This window comes from Schistocerca serialis, chromosome 2 (assembly GCF_023864345.2).
Source record: "Schistocerca serialis cubense isolate TAMUIC-IGC-003099 chromosome 2, iqSchSeri2.2, whole genome shotgun sequence".
NCBI classification, from domain to species: Eukaryota; Metazoa; Arthropoda; class Insecta; order Orthoptera; family Acrididae; genus Schistocerca; species Schistocerca serialis.
Window position 1 is genome coordinate 97,278,312 of NC_064639.1, and position 22,848 is coordinate 97,301,159.

At 40.8% G+C, this 22,848-nt stretch overlaps 1 protein-coding gene across 1 annotated transcript in view; it reads left to right on the forward strand.

Annotated features, from left to right (window-relative positions):
• The window catches only part of LOC126455752 (zinc finger protein 728-like), a 108,374-nt gene that overhangs the window by 33,727 nt on the left and 51,799 nt on the right, over positions 1 to 22,848 (forward strand). The window contains exon 3 of the mRNA XM_050091517.1: positions 9,813 to 9,866. Within this exon, the coding sequence (XP_049947474.1) occupies positions 9,813 to 9,866 (54 nt within the window). The remainder of the gene's footprint in view (positions 1 to 9,812; positions 9,867 to 22,848) is intronic.

Genomic DNA, 22,848 nt, shown 5'->3' on the forward strand with positions numbered 1-22,848 from the left:
TTACACCACTTACTGTAACTGGCTTTGGTTTGAGAGTTTTCTCTTCAACCTATTTGTTTAAAGGGACATATTTTAATATCCTCCTACCCATCAAAAACCCCTGATGTCTAAGCTGCCATGCGTGACATGTATCTGGTTAGTATCTGTGTAGGTACTTGGTGAAAGACCCCTGGATATGGTAAAGTTAAAATTTATTAAAAAATGAAACAGCGATAATGGCAGAATCAAAGACTGACCATAAGCATTGGCAAAGACATTAATTATGAATGTGCAGTAATGCACAGACAAAAAACATCATTCACTTTTCTGTACATGATTTTGTTTCACTCTCTCATATCTAGAAGAATGATGTACTGCTCAGAGTATGACGTGCTACAAGTGTTTTGTATTATATGTGATTCTGATTAAGAGAAGACTTAATAACAGTATTAAGAATTTTTATTAAAGTGAATTGGAGCCAAGTTGGGAGGAATTTCCTCCATGTTCTATACCATCAAAGACTGACCATAAGCATAGGCAAAGACATTAATTATGAATGTGCAGTAATGCACAAACAACAAAAAACATCATTCACTTTTCTGTACATGATTTTGTTTCACTCTCTCATATCTGCCTGCATCTACAATTGAAATGTAGGGAAGGAAGTCCACTGTCACATTTTTGCAAGAATAACCAGGAAGAGAAGCTTACAGAAGATGGCATATATAATTAAAATATATAGAGATGGACACAGAAAAAAGAGAAACAATGCAATGTAAAGTGGATGCTAACAATTTTGTATATGCAGAACATTTCATAATAATGTGATTTTACTAATATTCCTTCTAATAATTATATTTTTTGTTATTATAATACATACCGCAATGCATTGCAGGGGTTGCACATATCGATAGCCATGACGAAGCAGAGATATGGGGAAGGAGGAGATGAATAATTAGAGAGGGCAGGAGCATGCCATGTTCTGCCACCTATGTCCACGATCTCTAGGGTTAAGGTCCACCAAGAACAATTGTCATAATCACACAAAAATAATTTAACAACGAAGTCAAACAAAAACAGACACATGTATAAAAGTCCTCATTTTTCTGGCAGTGCAGTCCACATTCAGCTGACAGGTCATTTTTCTTGTGTTTTCTTTCATACTTTTTGGCTTGCCAAATATCCTTGACAAAATACAATGAAACTTAATAATATTTCTATATATGCACTTCCATACATGGAAGTATCCCACCACAGAGCCTCTGTGCTCACCTCCGAGTTGAAATGTTCACCTGTTTATCAAATCAAGCACTGTTTAAGCAAACTCAATATTTTTTGCTTGGTACTTAACTTAGTTGCAGTATTTGTGTATTTAGGAGTGAATATCTCATCATGACATAGACTATTGTGAGAATGGTATCAGATAGATTACATAATGGTAAGACAGAGATTTAGGAACCAGGTTTTAAATTGTAAGACATTTCCAGGGGCAGCTGTGGACTCTGATCACAATCTATTGGTTATGAACTGTAGATTAAAACTGAAGAAACTGCAAAAAGGTGGCAATTTAAGGAGATGGGACCTGGATAAACTGACTAAACTAGAGGTTGTACAGAGTTTCAGGGAGAGCATAAGGGAACAATTGACAGGGATGGGGGAAAGAAATACAGTAGAAGAAGAATGGGTAGTTTTGAGAGATGAAGTAGTGAAGGCAGCAGAGGACCTAGTAGGTAAAAAGACAAGGGCTAGTAGAAATCCTTGTGTAACAGAAGAAATATTAAATTTAATTGATGAAAGGAGAAAATATAAAAATGCAGTAAATGAAGCAGGCAAAAAGGAATACAAACGTCTCAAAAATGAGATTGACAGGAAGTGCAAAATGGCTAAGCAGGGATGGCTAGAGGACAAATGTAAGGATATAGAGGCTTATCTCACTACGGGTAAGATAGATAATGCCTACAGGAAAATTAAAGAGACCTTTGGAGAAAAGATAACCACTTGTATGAATATCAAGAGCTCAGATGGAAACCCAGTTCTAAGCAAAGAAGGGAAAGCAGAAAGGTGGAGGGAGTATATAGAGGGTCTATACAAGGGCAATGTACTTGAGGACAATATTATGGTAATGGAAGAGGATGTAGATGAAGATGAACTGGGAGATACGATACTGCGTGAAGAGTTTGACAGAGCACTGAAAGACCTGAGTCGAAACAAGGCCTCGGGAGTAGACAACATTCCATTAGAACTACTGATGGCCTTGGGAGAGCCAGTTCTGATGAAACTCTACCATCTGGTGAGCAAGATGTATGAGACAGGCGAAATACCCTCAGACTTCAAAAAGAATATAATAATTCCAATCCCAAAGAAAGCAGGTGCTGACAGATGTGAAAATTACCGAACTATCAGTTTAATAAGTCATGGGTGCAAAATATTAACGCGAATTCTCTACAGACGAATGGAAAAACTGGTAGAAGCCGACCTCGGGGAAGATCAGTTTGGATTCCATAGAAATATTGGAGCATGTGAGGCAATACTGACCCTACGACTTATCTTAGAAGCTAGATTAAGGAAAGGCAAACCTACATTTCTAGCATTTGCAGACTTAGAGAAAGCTTTTGACAATGTTGACTGGAAAACTCTCTTTCAAATTCTGAAGGTGGCGGGGGTAAAATACAGGGAGCAAAAGGCTATTTACAATTTGTACAGAAACCAGATGGCAGCTATAATCCATGGAGCATAAATAAAAACTTTGAGGTTTGCCGATGACATTGTAATTCTGTCAGAGACAGCAAAGGACTTGGAAGAGCAGTTGAATGGAATGGATAGTGTCTTGAAAGGAAGATACAAGATGAACATCAACAAAAGCAAAACGAGGATAATGGAATGTAGTCGAATTAAGTCGGGTGATGCTGAGGGAATTAGATTAGGAAATGAGACATTTAAAGTAGTAACGGAGTTTTGCTATTTGGGGAGCAAAATAACTGATGATGGTCGAAGTAGAGAGGATATAAAATGTAGACTGGCAATGGCAAAGAAACCATTTCTGAAGAAGAGAAATTTGTTAACATCGAGTATAGATTTAAGTGTCAGGAAGTCGTTTGTGAAAGTATTTGTATGGAGCATAGCCATGTATGGAAGTGAAACATGGACGATAACTAGTTTGGACAAGAAGAGAATAGAAGCTTTCAAAATGTGATGCTACAGAAGAATGCTGAAGATTAGATGGGTAGATCACATAACTAATGAGGAGGTATTTAATAGGATTGGGGAGAAGAGAAGTTTGTGGTACAACTTGACTAGAAGAAGGGATCGATTGGTAGGACATGTTCTGAGGCATCAAGGGATCACCAATTTAGTACTGGAGGGCAGCGTGGAGGGTAAATATCATACAGGGAGACCAAGAGATGAATACACTAAACTGATTCAGAAGGATGTAGGTTGCAGTAGGTACTGGGAGATGAAGAAGCTTGCACAGGATAGAGTAACATGGAGAGCTGCGTCAAACCAGTCTCAGGACTGAAGACCACAACAACAACAACAATATTTGAAAACTGAAATCGTGTTGTGGTTGATGGATATTGTTCTTTTGGTCCTACATGCATTTATCAGTATCCTGCTGAGTCAAAACAGTACCAAACACTGAAACAGCGGTGAGTCAGAAAACTGAGATGTATCAAATATTGAGCCATGCTCTCACAGTAGTGATAATATTTACAAATTTTAACAATAAACACATTTTATGATAATTTTGTTATAATCAGATAATTTTATGGCATTTTTGTGATAAATCATTTAATATTTTCATCAAACTTTACCATCATTATAACATTTAACAAATCTTGCTTTTCTGATGCAACCGTGATATTTTTTGTATGAGCTACATTTGTTATCATCATATACATATAAAATTGGATCTTTATTTGTGTGCTTATTTATCACATCCCCTAAACCACTGGATCAAATTGAACAAAATTTGGGATAGTGTTTGGTAAGAAGTATTGTGAGGATAAGAAACAACTTGCTCCTGTAGGGATAAGGGTGGGGGTAAAAAAATGTTGGTAACCCTTACATCTAAGCTGCGTTGCATGACATGTGTTCAGGCGATATCGATATGTGTTCCAGGGGTTACATGTATCTATAGCCATGACTGAGCAGAGACGTGGAGAAGGAGGAGATGGTTAAGTAGCGGGGGCAATAGGAGATGAACAGTGAAAAGGCTAGGAGGAGATGGACAGAGACAAGGAGAGGAGGCAATGGGGAGAGGGGAGATTTGGGTGACAGGCATAGAGGGGTTGAGGAGGAGAAAACGGACAAAGAGAGAGGCAGGTGAAATAGACAGAAAGATGCAAGAGGAGGGGATGGACCAATGAAGAGTGGGGAAGGAGGTGGTCAAAGATAGGCAAGGGAATATTGACAGAGACAGCAGGGAGGAGGGGATATACAGAGAGTGTGTGAGGAAGGGATAGATTGAGAGATGGTGGAGGAGGAGATGGATCAAGAAAGGGGAAGGAGGAGATGTACAGAGTGAGGGGAGAGGAGGAGGACAGAAATAGGGGGTAGGAGGAGATGGAGAAGGATAGGGGGTGGGAGGAGATGGATTGAGACAAAGGGAGCTGGAGATGGACCAATAGGAGGAGGACAGTGTGAGGGGAAGAGGGCGATGGAGAGAGAGAGAGGTGGGAGGGGATGATGAATAGATAGAGGGGGAGGTGTGGTTTACAGATAGAGGGCGCAGGGGCGATTAACCGAGAGGCTGGGGAAGAGGACATGGACTAAGAGAGGGGAAGGAGGAGATGCATGTCATATTTGTGGCATACACATCTGTGGGCAAAGCCATGGGTAATGGTATGGTTTCTTTTATAAACTTTCATTCCTATACTGTACTTTGTGAATCATCAATTTACATTCAGTGTTCATTAATCACATACAATCATTAAGTATTGTTTTTAAATATATAAATGTTATTGTCTTCATATGAAAAATTGTAGTTCTATGTGATTTAGAACCAATGAAGTACCCAGTACTTGCTTGTTGCTATCTCACATTAGTAAATTTTACAACTATCTGAACATCTTAACAGTATCCAAAAACATTAAGTATAGTGAAACTTCCTGGCAGATTAAAACTGTGTGCCCGACCGAGACTCGAACTCGGGACCTTTGCCTTTCGCGGGCAAGTGCTCTACCAACTGAGCTACCGAAGCACGACTCACGCCCGGTACTCACAGCTTTACTTCTGCCAGTACCTCGTCTCCTACCTTCCAAACTTTGCAGAAGCTCTCCTGCGAACCTTGCAGAACTAGCACTCCTGAAAGAAAGGATATTGCGGAGACATGGCTTAGCCACAGCCTGGGGGATGTTTCCAGAATGAGATTTTCACTCTGCAGCGGAGTGTGCGCTGATATGAAACTTCCTGGCAGATTAAAACTGTGTGCCCGACCGAGACTCGAACTCGAGACCTTTGCCTTTCGCGGGCAATATCAGTTCCAGAAATATAACCTCAACATCAGCAAGACAAAGACAGTGGTGATGGCAGTCAACAGAGATGGGTAACCAGCAAGTGTAAAACAAGGAGACCAACAACTAGAGTGTGTGAACAGTTTTCCTTACCTCGGAAGTGTGATCTTCAGTGATAAGTTGATCAGAAATGAATCACCAACAGAGTGCACAAAGGATCTGAATTCTACCAACCAGTAAGGCCACTTTTATGGGATGACTTGATTCCAAAACCAGCCAAACTGATGATGTTTAATAGCTATTTCATACCAATATTGACTTATGGCATTGAAACATGTACCCTCACAAAAAGAGAATCATCAAGGCCGCAAGCATCAGAGATGAAATTTCTTAAATCCACCTTCCAGAAGACCAAGATGGTCAAGTTAAGGAATGAGGAAGTGAGGAAAGAAGCTGGAATAGAGACATCCCTATTAGACTGAATTGGCGCATATAGACTTCGATGGTGCGTGCATATGATGAGAATGGAGCCAACTAGAACAGTATAAATAAATTTGGAAAGACAGGTGGATGGGAAAAGACCTCAAGGAAGACCTCGAACCCAATGGATGGACTTGATTAAGGCTTATCTAGTGACCAGAAGATGAACAGTGGACGATGATCTCCGTGAACAGGTGTATTTGAACAGGACTAAGTGGAAGAGGCTCATTACCAGTACCCAGGAAACTGGAACTGTTAAATTGATGAACGTGAGATATATTTATTTTGTCACATGACCTGGGTTGTGGGGTATTTTCTGTACAGTCTTAAAAAAAAGGTCTTTTGAGTAATACATATACAGTATTTGGCAATTTAATGAACTTAAAAGTAAGTTATAACAATACTGAACACTTAGATTATTTGTGTATGAACATAAGCTGTGATGAATGCATATTGTTACTTTGACAATTCCTTGACTACAATATATCCTAGCCCCCCCCCCCCCCCCCAAATACTTGAGCTGCGTGGTGCATAGAAGAAACCAGACTTACGGATGTATTCCTTTTAGGTACATGTAATACTTTTGTTAAGTGGTGTAGGAAAGTTATTGTAGAAAGCAGATACTTTTGGATTATTGTAGAAAGCAGATACTTTTGGACTAAAGGAGTCCACGCACCAACAACAGAAGTATTGAGCTGTCAATAGGCACAAACAAAAAAAGAAAATGATAGCTTCTGGGGTTATCATATGATGAGCCCCCCCCCTCCCCACACACACACACACGTGCAACATGCCATGCAACATTTACGATGGGGGACCCAAAAGAAACTGGATTGTTGTCATAAAAATTTATTGATGAACATTTTTACAAAATTACTTCAGACACCTTCAAAATACTCTCCATTACATATGATGCACTTGTCAAGTCTCTTTTCCCACTGTTGTAAGCATGTTTGGAACTCTACAAGTTTGATGTTGTCCAGTGCCCTTTGCGAAGCTGTTTTTACCACCTCCACATCATCATAATGCTCCCCTTTTAGCGTTTCTTTCATTCGAGGAAATAGGAAAAAGTCACACGGGGCTAGGTCCGGCGAATAAGGAGCGTGGGGAACGACAGACCACCTCTGAGATGCCAAATAGTGGGTCACTCATAAGGCCATGTGTGCTGGAGCGTTGTCGTGATGCAGAAACCAGTCAATTGATCACCAAAGTTCTGGGCATTTCCTCCTCACATCCTCTCGCAGATGCCTTAAAACATCCAAGTAAAAGTGCTGGTCAACAGTCTGGCCAGGAGGTACGAATTCCTGATGCACAGTTTCACGAACATCAAAAAAGACAATGATCATCGTCTTCACATTTGACCTCTTGCCTTGCTTTTTTTGGTCTGGGAGAGTTGGGAGTCCTCCACCGACTTGATGCTTGCTTGGTTTCTGGGTCTTACCCTTAACACCAACTCTCATCCCCTGTAATGACTTTGTTCAAGAAGTTTGGATCACTTTCAATCTCTGTTTTCAAGTCCTGACACACATTCATGCAGATGGTTTTTTGCTCCTGTGTGAGAAGGCACCACGGAAAAAATTTAGCAGCAACACGTGTCATGTGCAAATCCTCACTCAAAATCCGCTAGCATGAGCTCCAAGTGATTCCTGTCTTGGCTGAAATTTGGTCGATCATTTGGCGACGATCCTCGTTGATCTTTTGTCAGACCTATTCAATGTTTTCCTCATTTCATGATGTTGAAGGGCGTCCAGAACGAGCTCGGTCTTCAACGCACATCTCACTACGTTTGAAGTGCCCAAACCACCCAAAAACCTATGTGCGGCTAATAGTGTCCTCCTGGAAAGCTTCCTGAAGCATTTGGTGTGTCTCTGTTCCAGTTTTTTAAGCAGGAAACAAAATTTCACACACACTCTTTGTTCTTTTAAAGTTGCCATAACGACTTCGCAGAGGTAACCCGCCAACAGTCAGAGAAACACAATACCACACTTGCACATTCAGCTGTACACTAACGCCACCTGCACAGCTGTTTCACGAAGGTCTCTACTAACACCATCTAGCGTGAGAACCCTGCGCTACATCTACAAGTGGCAGCACCCTCGGAGTCCGGTTTCTTTTGGGTCGCCCCTCGTCTGTGGGAGACCCTCTGCCGTGCAACATGTACATGTAACACCCAATACCGTGCAACATCAGTAGGGTGACTGCTCCGCCACATATAATTGGTTAGAATCATTTCAATTCATATACTACGTGTATTAGCAACCTGCTCTCGCTTTGCAAGCTTATCGGTAATTTTGTTTAGAGGCCATAGGTTAGAGTTATGATAAAAATTAGGAGAACAGCAATAAGTGCCTGAACATCATCGCTTTCGTATATCTTTAACTAGTGCACACCAGGTAAGTTCTCACGAGACACAAATATTAACATCCTAGATGTGCATCGGATTTCAACCAGAAAATTATGCCGACAGTGGCAGGGGTGTGGTATGGACTCGAGAGACACAGTGAGACTGTGTCACTGCAGCATCAGTCCAGCAGAGGCTTCTGCTACTGGAAGGTAGCCCAACTGCAAAGACAGGCAGGCGAGGGTTCCCACAACCGAGAGACCGCCCAATTGTAACACCGCACTGCTGCCATCTACCACTACCGGGAGACCACCCAGCTGCTGTGCCAGGCTGATGCGAGCTACGATAGTGGCAGATGCCAGGCTGCTGCGCAAGGCTGATGTGAGCTCCTCCTGCTGGGATGACGTTTGATTGTAGCACCGGCCTGGTGCGAATGCTGTGCCAGGCTGAAGTAGTTACCACTACCGGGAGGCTGTTCGATTGTGGTGAGCAACCTCTACCAGTAGGCCACCCAGCTGCTGCACCGTGCCGATGTGAGCAACCACTACGAGGAGGTCGTATGATTGTAGTGCCAGCCTGGCATGGCCAATCACTGCTGGGAGGCTGCCCAGCTGCTGCGCCAGGCTTATGTGAACTACCAGTACCGAGAGGATTGTAACAACAGCCAGGCACAACCTACCCCAACCAGGAGCCCGTGTCAGGCTGATGTGAGCTACCGCTACCTGGAGGCCATTTGATTGTTGCATCAGCTTTGTGTGTCATACCACTATGGGGAGGCTACCTGGCTGCGATGTGAGCTGCCGCTACCGAGAGGGCATTTGATTGTCGTACCGGCCTGGCGTGAGCTACCTCTACCGGTAAGCCACCTGGCTGCTGTGCCAGGCTGATGTCAGCTGCCACTAGCTGGGGGCCACCCGGCTGTTGTGTCAGGCCTGTGTGAGCTGCCACTGCCAGGAGGCCATCTGATTGTAGCGCCACCTTGACGTAATGAACCACTACCGGTAGGCTGCATCAGGCTGATGTGACCGACAGCTACCTGGAGGACATTTGATTGTTGTGTAGGCCTGGCATTACATACCACTACCCAGAGGCTGCTCGGTTCCTGTACGAGTCTGATGTGAGCTACCACTAACGGGAGGCTGGTTGAGTGTACTGCCAGCCTGGCATGAGCTACCTCTGCCAGTAGGACAGGACGTTCGGCTGCTGTGCCAGGCCAGTGTCAGCTACCACTACTGGGAGGCTCGCACATGTATGCTCAAAGGAGTTCTGTCATTTGCCACTATTTGGCATCTTTATCCAAACAGCAGGGGACTTTAATTCATCAGTTTTGCCATTACGCACGAAATATTCATAAATCGTGTACACAAACCTTCTTCATGAATAACTATGTCTACTAAGGAAAATCTCATCAAAATTGTACTTGTAGTTCCTGAGATTAGCACAAACATACTGACAGAAACAGCAGTTGGAGGACAGTAATTTGTATACATATGTATAAATAGATTCTTGTCTCAATCCACATCAAGCTGTAAAATTCATTCTGCTCTTGTTTTTTCCAGTTAAGGAAGAATCAAGAATTAGCACACCCCCACCTGTTATCAACAGCATAGAAGGTAAGCAATATTTGTACACTACTAGAAAGTAAGCACTGCATAGAACACAGTAGTAGTTAACCCACTTTCTTATATGGTTTTGTATTTGATGTTAATGTCTCATAATATTGTCAATTAAGAAACACCACAAGGTAAGTGTCTAGTGAAGGAAGTTGTAAAAACCCTTTGTTAAAATCTGCTTGTACACTGAGAAGTGGTAATATCAGTCTTAAGGCAATGCTGTATTCACTATATTGAGTTGTAAGAGTTAGATGCCAGTGGTTTGGCAATTTCCACAGTCTACAGATGCCATACAATTTGTGTGAAATCTGTGCAGCAATAAAGTGTACAGTGCAGATGTTTGTGTCAAATGTGTGTTGCTGTTGGATTTGTACAAGGAGCATTCCATAAGTAATGCAATGCATTTTTTTTTCTTCTGAAAGCAGGTTTGTTTTATTCCGGATTCCAATACACCATAGTATTCCCCACTCTTTTGGCTACAAACCCCTATTTTTCAGCATAGCCTCCATTCAGTGTGATAGCCGTACATGACTGTACTAGAATGGCATGTGTGCCCATGTGGTACCAGTGTGCTGGTTGATGTCAGAGCCACTGTCTTGCTGCATTAGTAACCTCCCCATCATCCACATACTGCTTCCCATTGGGCCGAACACATGGTTGACTGAATGTGCAAGATCTGCTCTGTCGGTGGATGAGGAAGAACGGTCCAACGACATTTTGGGAGGCGCTTTCGGGTCTACAGTCTTCTGTGAGGGCAGCATTCTCATGGAGGAGGAGAAGCTCATTTGCATTTTTGAGGCGATGAACACACTGAAGTTGTTTCTTCAGTTTCCTAAGGTTGGCACAATATACTTCAGAGTTGATCATTGCACAATGAGGCAGGACATCAAACAGATTAACTTCTTCAGAGTCCCAGAAGACCGTCACCATAACTGCACCAACTGAGGTTGCAGCTTCTAACTTTTTCTTCAGAGGAGAGATGATGTGGCAGCACTCCGGAGATTGCTGTTTTGTTTCCGGTTCAAAGTGATGAACCCACATTTCATCGCCTGTGATGATACTCCACAAAAAATTGTCGCAATCAGTCTAACATTCAAGCAGTGCTGCACAGATGGTCCTTCGTTGCTCTTTAAGGTCTTCTGTTAGGTAGCGAGGAAACTAGTGGGTACACACCTTTGAGGATCCAGTCGGTTGACGAATGTGTCAGCACTATCAACAAATGTGTCCAGTTTAGCAATGAAGTGTTTGATTGTGATTGAATGAGACTGTCTACACATTTCAACATTCCAGGAGTCACAGCTGTGTGTGGCCGGCTGACACACGGGAGATTGGACAGGTTTGCCAAACGTCTTGTTGCAGTGGTGACAAATGCCCAATGACTCCGCATGCTTTTGTTCACTGCCAGGTCTCCATGGACATTCTGTAAATGCCTATGAATATCTGAGATGCTCTGGTTTTCTGCAAAAAGAAACTCAATGACAGCTCTTAGGTTGGAATGCACTTCTGTTATGGGCACTATTTAGAAGGCTACGTATAGCCCTCTGCCACCTATCGGAACTTGAAGAAACAATAGGGGCTGAAGCAGAAATATTCCATGATGTCCCACAGTAAATTCAGAATTTTTTTGAACTGAAACAGGCCAAGATAAAAGGTTTTGCATTACTTATTGAATGTATATAACAGTACTTTGATTGGTACTTCTGGAATCTGTCTGAACAGATTTTTGGATTGCAGCAGGTCTTCATTAACTTCACTCCACGATATTTCAATTAGATACCTGCCAGTCATTTTCAGGTGAGCCATTGAAGACTGACGAAGACGTTCTCTGCCCTGCCTTATATAGCACGCTGACAGTATTGCCACGCATGTGTCAAAGTCACGAAGACAGAAGGACCACACGACTGGTGGCAGCACCCTCTGCAAAGACCAACTGTCTTCAACATTGCCACTCACCGCAGTCATCTGAGTGTTCTGGCATCTTCGTCTAGAGCAAATCTCGGAGATGACAGGATTCGATGCATTATCCAGCTGGTAGCTGCAGCGGTTACTAGCTGGATAATGCATGAAATACTGTCATGTCTGCGATTTGCTCCAGATGAAGAGGCGAGCGGTAATGTCAAAGACAATTGATCTTTGCAATTCCACTAGCAAGGACACTGCCACCAGCTAGTGTAGTCCTTCTGTCATCATGCCTCTGACACATCCGCAGCAATACTGTCAGCGCGCTATAGAAGGCGGAGCGGAGAACATCTTCATCAGTCTTCAGTGGGAAGATGACCAGTTGAATTATAGTGGAGTGAAGTTTAAGACGACTGGCTACAATCCCAAAATCTCTTCAGACATTTAATTTGTTGAGAAAATTTTAAATTCCACTTCTGTACTCTATTACCAAAGCCATTATTACTATGTTAAATGCAATAAAATGTAATTTGTTTTGCACCGTGTTTCAGGAACAGTTGTAAGTTAACATTTGATATACAGGGTGGCGCACGAAATGTGTTACCATTTTGTTTTTGAATATAAACTTTATTGTCAGTACAATCTGAAAGGAACATATACTACAATGAAGAGCTGTCCATGGAGATTTGTTCTAACTCAGCACATGCTCAATATGTCCATCATTTTGTTTCCTAACTTCCTTCAAACAAACACTGAAGTTAGTGATTACCCTATGGCACATATCTTCTGTAGTTTCAGTGCAAGCTTGAAGAATAAGTCTTCTGAACTCCATTAAATCACGTGGACGTTTCGGGAAATTTTTTTCCTTTAGGTACCCCCAAAGAAAAAAGTCATGTAGATTGAGGTCTGGACTATTGTGGGGCCAATTTTGTCCGTCATTGAAGCGACCTGGAAACCTGAGTGAAATGATCCGCATGTCAAAATGATCGTGTAAAAACTCCAACACAGTGTTTGCAATATGTGGCCTTGCTCCATCTTGCATGAATCACTGCGTGTTGAAGGGCAAGGCAGTAGCAAGAAACCATGGAACCAAGATATTGCGAAGCATGCTCAAATAATGCTCGCTGTTCACAGTTTCTTCAAAGAAAAAGGGTCCAGTAAGTCCGTGACTGGAAATTGCTGCCCATGCTGTAATCCTTGGAGCATAATGTTGTCGTTCATGAAGCACTTGTGGTTTTTCAGTGGCCCAAAAGCGTACATTTTGTTTGTTAACCACACCATCTAAATGAAAATGCGCCTCGTCTGAAAACCAAACATTGTCGAGAGTTTCTTCCCTATCCTCTGCCCACTGAGCAAACGGTAGCCTCTGCTGCTTGTGTTCTTCAGTGAACTTCTGTGCACAGGTCATCTTGTATGGGTACATATAGAGGTCACTTTTAAGTATGCATTGAACGGAGTGTCTGGATATTCCCAGTTGCACTGCTGCCTTTCTACATGATTTCCCGGGACTTCTCTGTACAGCAACTCGTACCGCTTCAATATTCTCCGGAAAACAAACATGCTTAGGCCAAGGTCACTTTGCTTCCAATACTGTTCCTTCCTGTACAAATTTATCGTACAACCTGTGGATGGTCTTCTTGCAAGGAACCCATCGTGTGTTAAACTGTTGTCGAAAACGCCTCTGAGTCACAACAAGGCTTTTCGTTTCATGAAAAAGAAACACAATTGCTGATCGTTGCTGTGTCGTCCGTCTTCCATTGTCAGCCATTGCTGCTTAGTAGTCTCCTAGCGGCAGTATTGTGAATTACACGTCATTTTGTAACTTATTTGTTTTTCCAAGCTCTGCTGGTACTGCTGTAGAGATCCCAGCAGGATATCTAATGAGCGTTGTAAATTGTGAAAGAAACAATTGGTAACACATTACGTGCGCCACCCTGTATTTCCCTACCCTCAAATTTTTTAACAACTGTAACAAAGCTGTTATGTTAATACTCAAGATTACAAGATCATTCTACTTCTCAAGCATTCCTCTAGCTTTCTGTACAACGTTTCACTATTGTTGATATCTAATTTCTTGAGAAGTCTGCGGCTATGTGTGAGCATGTATTTTCTTTTATTAAATCACTATGATCACCATCACATGCTGGAAATGCATATTGTCTCACAGTGTCACTCATCACATGCACAATAAAATAAGCAAACACACTGTATCATAATATTTAATTGAATGTGTGATTTTACATTATCTTCTTCCTTTGTAAATTGTGTTTATTGACAGTATGATTCTTCAGTAAAAAGATGTAGGCCTATGTCTCAGTCTTTTGGTGTGGTATGTATCACTACAAGCCTATGCTTGTTTTCACAATGCATCTATTATTTGTATAATGTCCACACTGTGGAAGAAAATATCCAGTGATTTGAGCAGTGCTTGGTAATACAAATATTGTTCATGCAATTAAAACTGCTTATAACCTGCCTTGTATGCTTTTGGAAATTGTTCACCTAGGCCCAAGATTTCTTTTCATGTGTCATGTTGCAGGAATTAAATTCTAAATTCAAACATATCATCTTAGAAAATTTTGAAATGGAAATAAGGTATTGTACATTTGTTTTTAGAATTACTCTAAGGTGACTTTCCAAAGCTGACAACAGCTTTCTCGGCATGATTTTCTGTTTAGAGAAGTGCTGCAATACGCTAGGCATTCTATACCTGTTCCAGGTCTCCAGATGAAATTCTATAAGCTACCGGTAGGCTCTCTTGTTTGTTACCAAGTTTGTGTGCCAGTTCATCGCTTATTAAGATTAGCAATGTGTCTGTGTAACACTTTAATCCATAATAATACTTAAGAACAGTACAATACTTACAGAAAATTCTACTTCTCTGCAGGCCTCTAAATATAAAATATCTGTTGATTGCCTCATTGTAATGGAGGCTTCACAACATTCTTAATTTCAGCAAGGACATTGTTCCTGTAGACATCTATTGGGAATAGATTTCCAAGAACTAAAGGAAGAGTGGGAAGGAGATGTGAGGGGAAAAAAGGGCCACAATGAAGGTAAATGGCTAATTGGAGAAAACAGCTGTATTTATACTCAGTTTTGCTGTTGTTGTATTAGCGTAGTATTAGCAGAACACACAAAGGCTGGTTTCCTGAGGCTTGAAGTTGGGCCTTGTGTTCCCAACCCAATGAGGTATGTTTTCAATGTCAATATTTTGGGAATAGCACCATGTTTTGGAACAGTCAAGTGGTCTGTGGTAAACATCACATACTGCCTTTCGGAAAAACATCATCCACACAATTCCAAAGATTGCTAGAGAAGACAAGTTTAACAATTATAGCACAAACAGCTTAACAGCTCAGACATCCAAGTTTGCTGATGAGAATAATTTACAGGAGAATGGGGTAAATACACCTGAGAGGCAATTCTGACATTGCAGTTGATAATGGAAGTAAGACTGAAGAAAAATCAAGGTGTATTTATAGGATATGTTGACCTGGAAAAAGCATTCAAAAATGCACAATGGTGCGAGATATTAGAATTTCTGAGAAAAATAGGGTTAAGCTATAGGGAAAGACAGTCAATATACAATATGTACTAGAACCAAGAGGGAACAGTAAGAGTGGGAGATGAAGAACGAACTGCTCAGATTAAAAAGGGCGTAAGACAGGGCTGTAATCTTTCACCCCTACTGTTCAACCCATACTTCAAAGAAGTAATTACGGAATGTTACGGAACATGGACTGAGAATAAATAGAAGGACGAAAGTAATGAGAAGTAGCAGAAATGAGAACAGTGAGAAACGTAACACCAGGATGAGTGATCACGAAGTAGGTGAATTTAAGGAATTCTACTACCTAGGCAGCAAAATAACCCATGATGGTTGGAACAAGGAGGACATGAAAAGCAAACCAGCACTGGCAAAAAGGGCATTCCTGGCAAAGAGAAGTCTATTAGTATCAAACATAGGCCTCAATTTGAGGAAGAAATTTCTGAGAATGTAGTTTTGGAGCATGGCATTGGATTGTAGTGAGACATGGACTGTGGGAAAACTGGAAAAGAAGAGGATCAAAGCATTGAGATGTGATGTTACAGAAGAATGTTGAAAATTAGGTGGACAGTTAAGGTAAGGAATGAGGAGGTTCTCCAGAGAATAAGTGAGGAAAAGATTATATGGAAAACACTGAGAAGAAGAAGAAGAAGAAGAAGAAGAAGGGGCAGGATGATAGGACATCTGTTACAACATCACCGGTTAACTTCCATGGTACAAGAAGATCCCATAGAAGGTAAAAACTGTAGAGGAAAACAGAGATTGGAATACCTCCAGCAAATAATTGAGGGCATAGGTTGCAAATGCTACTCTGAGGTGCAGAGGTTGCCACAGGAGAAGAATTCATGGCAGGCCACATAAAACCAGTCAGAAGACTGATCACAACCTGTAGGTGAGTTATTAAGAGTGTTTACTGAGAAGATGACTGTGAAATTTGATAAGGCAGTTGGAGGGTTAAATTTAAACGGGAAATCTTAGGACAGAGTTGTCTGCAACAAATGCGAATTTAAAAAACACGTAAAGAAATTTAAGAAAAAGAAAAGAAGAAATGCATACTCCAGTTTCTAACTTACAAACAACAGTAATCTATGCATTTACAGATATTCAGGAGACATAGAACATCCTGGTGCAGAAGTCAGGCTCCAGGACATGACAATACAACTAGCCTAAATTTCTAAAAGGACCTACCTCATCTAATTTTGTTTTTCACTTCCTTAGATTACCTTACCAGCACAATAAATGCAAAAACTAGTGAATACTGAGAATCATTTCAATGTGTAAACCTTTAAATGTAACCCACCCGGAAAAACAGATGTTCATGTCCGCCTAGGAAAGTAAGTGATGAGCTAATATCTAGATATGCATGTTAGCAGAGGACAAGGATAATTCACAAGTATAAGCCTTCTAATTACCTCAACTCAGGGTAGAGGAAAACATGCAAGCCACAGTAGGCGGGTGAGGGAGGTGGTCCAGAAGTAAGTTCCAGCCATAAAAGGGATTAAGCTACTTTGAGAATAGAAAAGTGGTCAAATGGTAGAAAGAAGTATGGGAAAATGCACCTTGATATGAATTGGCTCATGTACCCTATTGAGGGAAGACCAATACCATAAAATAAGGGGCCAATGTAGATAGCCATAAGAATTTAGAATTGTGCTGGAAGTATTTTTTTGCATTAAGTGGTGTGTTCAACAGTTCTTAATTGTATGATGCCATTGTTATTTGAAGGCTTACCCCAAGACAATAAAGCAGAAAGATTTACCTGGGTCGTACAGCTCTTTGAACTTACGTGTCTGGCTAAATGAATGAACAAGGGAACAAGTGCAATAAGGTGCAGGGAACATGAGTATTAGGCAAGGAGTTGCAAAGAGTTACACATTGCTTTGGCCTGTAATTAATCAACAGAATAATTCATGTTTGTATAAGTAATATCATGCCATAATGCTTGGTCGTTTGTGATCTTTGCAGAACCCCCTGAGTAGTTGCTAGGTCATACAAAGTGTCAAGAAAAGAAGTGAATTTATGAATATACTTTTGCATGGTGAAACATACATATCCAGGCTTAGTAGCCAACCACATGCTAGATCTTTGAGAGTTGCTTTCCATTAGAATGTTCTAAACGGATACTAGCAGTAAAAGACAGGTTGGGTGACTGACTAGTGGGGTAAGGATATCATGTAGAACAAAGCGGGAATTATATCAAAATGTTAGAAGTAGTCACAATCAAGCTGCAGAAGCCCATTACAAACAGGTGCTTAAAATGTTATTAGGAAGGCAAAGAGATGTGGTATGCAAATAGAATACCGTAAAATGGGGTGACTTTGTGACAAGTTTTGCATGTTTTCACTCGTACACTGACCAATTTTTAACATAAACTGAAACGGATGGCATCATAAGATAGCTACAACCTTCCTTTACAAGATTATGTCTTCAAAAAATTTGTATCTCTTTTATGAACGACTATATAAAGGGAAAACTCTGTCACAAAGTCACCCCACCCTGTGGGGTGACTTTGTGACAACATTGTTTTTGGGTTACAAAGTATGGGAAAAAAATAATGTCACAATTTTGACCAATCAAAAAGTATATTTAATCAATGTACATGTGTTTGATGCTTTGGTAGAGCTACATCATTTTTACAAGTGATGAAAAAGGAGCTCCCTAATCTAGATTTTTCACCTCAAAGAACCCTCGCTTTCCTACCGGTCTTGGGGGGTCGATAGTGTAGAAAACTTCTTCTTTGGAGTACAGAATAGCATCTTCTTTAGTAGGCCACTTCCAGAACATCTTGGTCCTCTCCATAACGCTGACAATGTAGCCCTCTTGTTTTTCTTCAGTCACCCTTCCTGGAAAAAGTTTCCCTTCAAAGTTCACCACTACAAAATCATCCACTTTGAAAACGTTTTTTTCAGGAGCCATGCTGTCGATTCCCAAGACGTCTTTATCATTTGGAATCACTTTTGTGGGAGACATTTCAGGTTCTGAATCCTCCAAACAGCTGAAAGATTCATCCAGCACGTCGGGGTCACTGGGATCTTCATCCATCCAGTTCCTCTCTCTGCTGTTGTCTTCATCTGAAGAGCTTTCTTCAGACATCTCACCTGCCAGTACAGCCTTTTCCTTGGATCCGCTGGGTCTGGAGGAAGTGCTGGCTTTTGTGTTCTTCCCTTTCGGCTGTTCCGCCCTACTGGCTTCGATTTCGGCACTGGAGATACTTCTGCCTGCTGGAACAGTGAGCCTTCTCCTTCTCTTGGGGGCCTGGCATCCTGTAACCTCTTCTCTCTTCTTCTGCAGTTCTTCTATGAAGATCTCACCAACCACTCCTGATAAGGACTGTAGGCTCTCTTCCAAGACGGCCTTCGGGAGTCTTTGGAGGACTTCCATTTTGTTAAGCGGAAAAATCCCAGTCTTCCTAAATCCTGACTGGAGATTTTTTATGATGTTCTCCTGCAGCTTGTCCATCATTTTCTTTAACAGACCAGGCAGTTCATCTTTTGGAACTGATGTGCACCGGCTACCAGATGTCGATTGCTTCCAATCTGACAAAATTTCACGCCAAATCAGTTTTAGAACTCTGAATATGGCAACATCTAGCGGTTGCAGTAGATGTGTCGCATTTGGTGGGAGTGCGATAAATTTTATCCCATACTTTTCGCAGAGTTGAATAACCTCTAGGTTAATATGCAAACTCAAATTATCGCCAATAAGAACTTTTTGGCCATCTTGTTGTTTCAGTATGGGGAGCATAAGATTGATGAACCAGTCCTCAAACACTTGGTGATCAAACCATCCAGATTTAGTACGATTGTAGCGGGCTCCTTCAGGTCCATTTTCGGTCCAGGTCAACCACATGTTCTCGGCCTTGTAATTTACGTATAGTGGAGCCAACTGTCCTGCGGCGTTCCCACAGACCATAATCGAAGTACACGCTTTGGAACAATTTTGTATCCGCTCTGGATATTTTGCTCCTCTTCTGACCAACACTTTTTTGCTTCCCGGATCGTCCTGGACGTTCGTTTCGTCGTAATTCCAAATTTTTTCTGGCGGAATACCCTCTAACGCCTTCTCTAAATGCTCAAAATATGAGTCAATCACTTCAGTATCAGTCGCAGCTCTTGCATATGTGATATTTTTGGCGACACGTTCGGAGAGAACATACTTATGCCGCTTCATAAATGACATGGCCCACTCTCTCCCAGGAAAGTTTCCATTTCCAAACACGGGAACTTTTCTTCCGGTTCGATCTAGATATGATTTGACGACACAGCGCAAATCAAGTAATGTCATTGGGAAACCATAAGATGCCATTGCAATGGAATGAGCAACGAATGTATCCTCTTCTTCTTTTGTGAAAATAGGTTGACCCCCATGCTGTCTTTTAGGTTTGACTGTCTCTGAGTTTGAGGTGGTCGAACGTTTTATCTCTTTGGTTTTGTTCCAAAATGTGTTTCGATGAATATTGAACCTAAAAGCAGAGAAAAAGAACGTATAAAACATATATACCAGTATGGTATAATTCAGAAAAAAATACCATACCTTTTAAAAGATGTTTAATAGAAAAAATGCCAAAAATATCAGAATTTTACGAAGGTAGGTTTAAAATTTGCATAAATGCTTCCTTTACAAATGCCAGAAGTTGCAAATTGGTGTAAAAACCCGTTTTATGACAGTAAAGTTTGTAACAAAATAAAGGAATGTAGGTAACTTCCTGGTGTACATAGCTGTATTTTGCTCCCTATTCAAGCAGAAGAATTTGCTTAAAAACGCCAAACAGATGGTCATCTAAACGTCTATTTTAGCCTTACAGTATCCAATAAAATGTTTACTTCCTGTGTGACAGTGTATGAAAAATTAAAGAACGATGCTGCTCGCAGGGTCATTTTCTTTGTTAAAACCAATTTAACAGCTTTATCTAATGTCTCTGGAGAGTAATTTCTATAGGCTCTTGCACCCAACTTCCTTTTATAAGACCTCATCTTCTTTTCAGTGCTTGAAAGACAAAAAAACGTGATAAAATATAACCTAAAACCATGGTGGGGTGACTTTGTGACAAGTTGGGGTGTCACAAAGTCGCCACACAAAGTGCGTGCATTTCAGTTTTTGTCTCATATGTTCAACAAACATGGCTTGATTTAATCGATATTCTACAATAATTTGCCCAACATATTAACAAACAAATGTACATACCTGTTTTAGTTGCGTCCTTAACATAAACGTTTTCACAATATAAAGTTTCCCTCGTTTTACGAAAACGTAAATAACAGCGTTTCTAAGCAACGGCGTCGGAAGGAACTATGCGTGTGCAGAAGCTTCACCCTGCTGCCGCTACGTGGCGTGGCATGTCTGACAAACGAAATGCGTGGTTCAGCTCTTTCCTGAGACGAGCGGTCGCGGCGCGAGATTTAAAATACGAAAACTCGATCCCTTGTCACAAAGTCACCCCACCAGTCACAAAGTCGCCTCATTTTACGGTAGCTAATTCACACGATAAAATGAAAACCATATGGTCAGTTGTGAAGGAAGTGTCTAGTCAGCAGCACGAGGTCGGTGATTAAAGTCAGTTTGTAGTAAAAATATTTCTGTTACTGATAAATCAGATATATGTACAGTATTTAACAATCATTTTATGAGCATTGCTGGTCAATTAAATAAAAATTTAGTTTCTACAGGGAATCATATAACTCTCTTGGCAAATGCCTTTCCGAGATTGATGTCTGAAATATTCCTCTATGATACAGACAAGTGGCAGATTGAGTCAATAACTAAATCACTGAAGACTAAGGACTCTCGTGGATATGAGGGAGTGCCTAGCAGAATATTAAAGTACTGTGCTGCTCATGTTAGCCCTGTACTTAGCCATATTTGTAATTTTTCCTTTACGAATGGTCGGTTTCCTGAACGATTAAAGTACTCAGTAGTAAAGCAGCTTTATAAAAATGGATAAAGGGATAATGTAGACAATTTTAACCTATTTCTATGCCATCAGTGTTTCCTAAAGCTATTGAAAAGGCTTTGTATGTAAGGATAATTGATCATTTCTATAACATAATTTGCTATCAGATGTACAGTTTGGCTTTAGAGGCTGTCTAACAACTCAAAATGCTATAGTCTCTTTTCTCTGTGAGGTACTGGATGGGTTAAATAAAAGGTTTCGAACACTAGGCATATTTTTTCATTTAACTAAGGTGTTTGTTTGTGTAGATCACAAAATATTGCTCCAGAAGTTGGACCGTTATGGAATATGGGTAGAAGCTCACAATTGGTTCACTTCTTACTTTAGCAACAGACAGCACAGTGTTGAGAATGGCTGTGATGTGGGGTCTGAGTGGGCTACGGTCAAGTGGAGGGTGCCCCAGGGATCAGTGTTGGGGCCAATTCCATTCCGTATTTATATAAATGATATGCCCTTTAGTATTGTGGGTAATTCTAAAATATTTATGTTTGCTGATGTTGTGTGCAACACTGGCTTGGTATCAAATAATGCAGTCGATGACCTAAGTCCATGGCTTATAGTAAATAAACTAACTCTAAATCACAGTAAGATTTAGTTTTCACAGTTTCTAACACACAATTCAACAAAACTCGACATTTTAATTTCACAGAATGGACATATGATTATTAAACTGAACAGTTCAAATTTCTAGGTGCTCACATAGGTAGTGAACTATCGTGGAAGGCTCACGTTGAGGATCTTGTTCAAAGACTTAATGCAGCCGTTTCTTCTCTTGGATCGGTATTGGAAGTAAGTGATTGTTCAACAAGAAAGTTGGTCTACTTTGTTTATTTTCATTTGCTTACGAGGTATGGTATTATATTTTGGGGTATTCTTCCCATTCCCAAAGTTATATTTTTTGCTCAGAACTGGGTGATTCTGGAAATAAGTTGTGTAAGTACGTGAACCTCTTGCCGACCCATGTTCACTAGTCTGGGTATTTTGACACTGGCCGCCCATTCTTTACTGTCATTTCTTGTTAACAATATCAGCTTATTACTAATAATAAGCAGCTTTCACTCAGTTAATACTCAGCAGAAATCCAACCTGCATTTGGATCGGATTTCCTTAACTCCTGTGTAGTAAGGTGTGCAGTATACTGCTGCATCCATTTTCAGTAAGCTACCACAAGAATCCAAAAATCTTAGCAGTAATCCACACACTTTTAATTTGAAACTTAAGAGTTTCCTCATGGGTCACTCCTTCTATTCTGTTGAGGAGTTCCTTGAAAAATTAAGCTGATTCTTTTGTTATATTGTTGATTGCAGTTACTTAAAGTTGTGCCTTGACTTTTTGGGTTCATAAACATTATTTTTATCTGTTATTACCTTTATGTTGTAATTTCATGTACTGACGCTTTCCATGACCTTGGAGATTTGCTCCTCAATTTGGTCCTACGGAACTTGACGTGTAAATAAATAAATAGGTAAATCAAATGCTAGGTTTTAGGGAATTTTTTACACTTTTGGTAGAAGTATTGAACTACATGGTTGGATTTGTAAATGTTCTAATGGTAGGGGCTTTGCTTTAATATAAATTAGTAC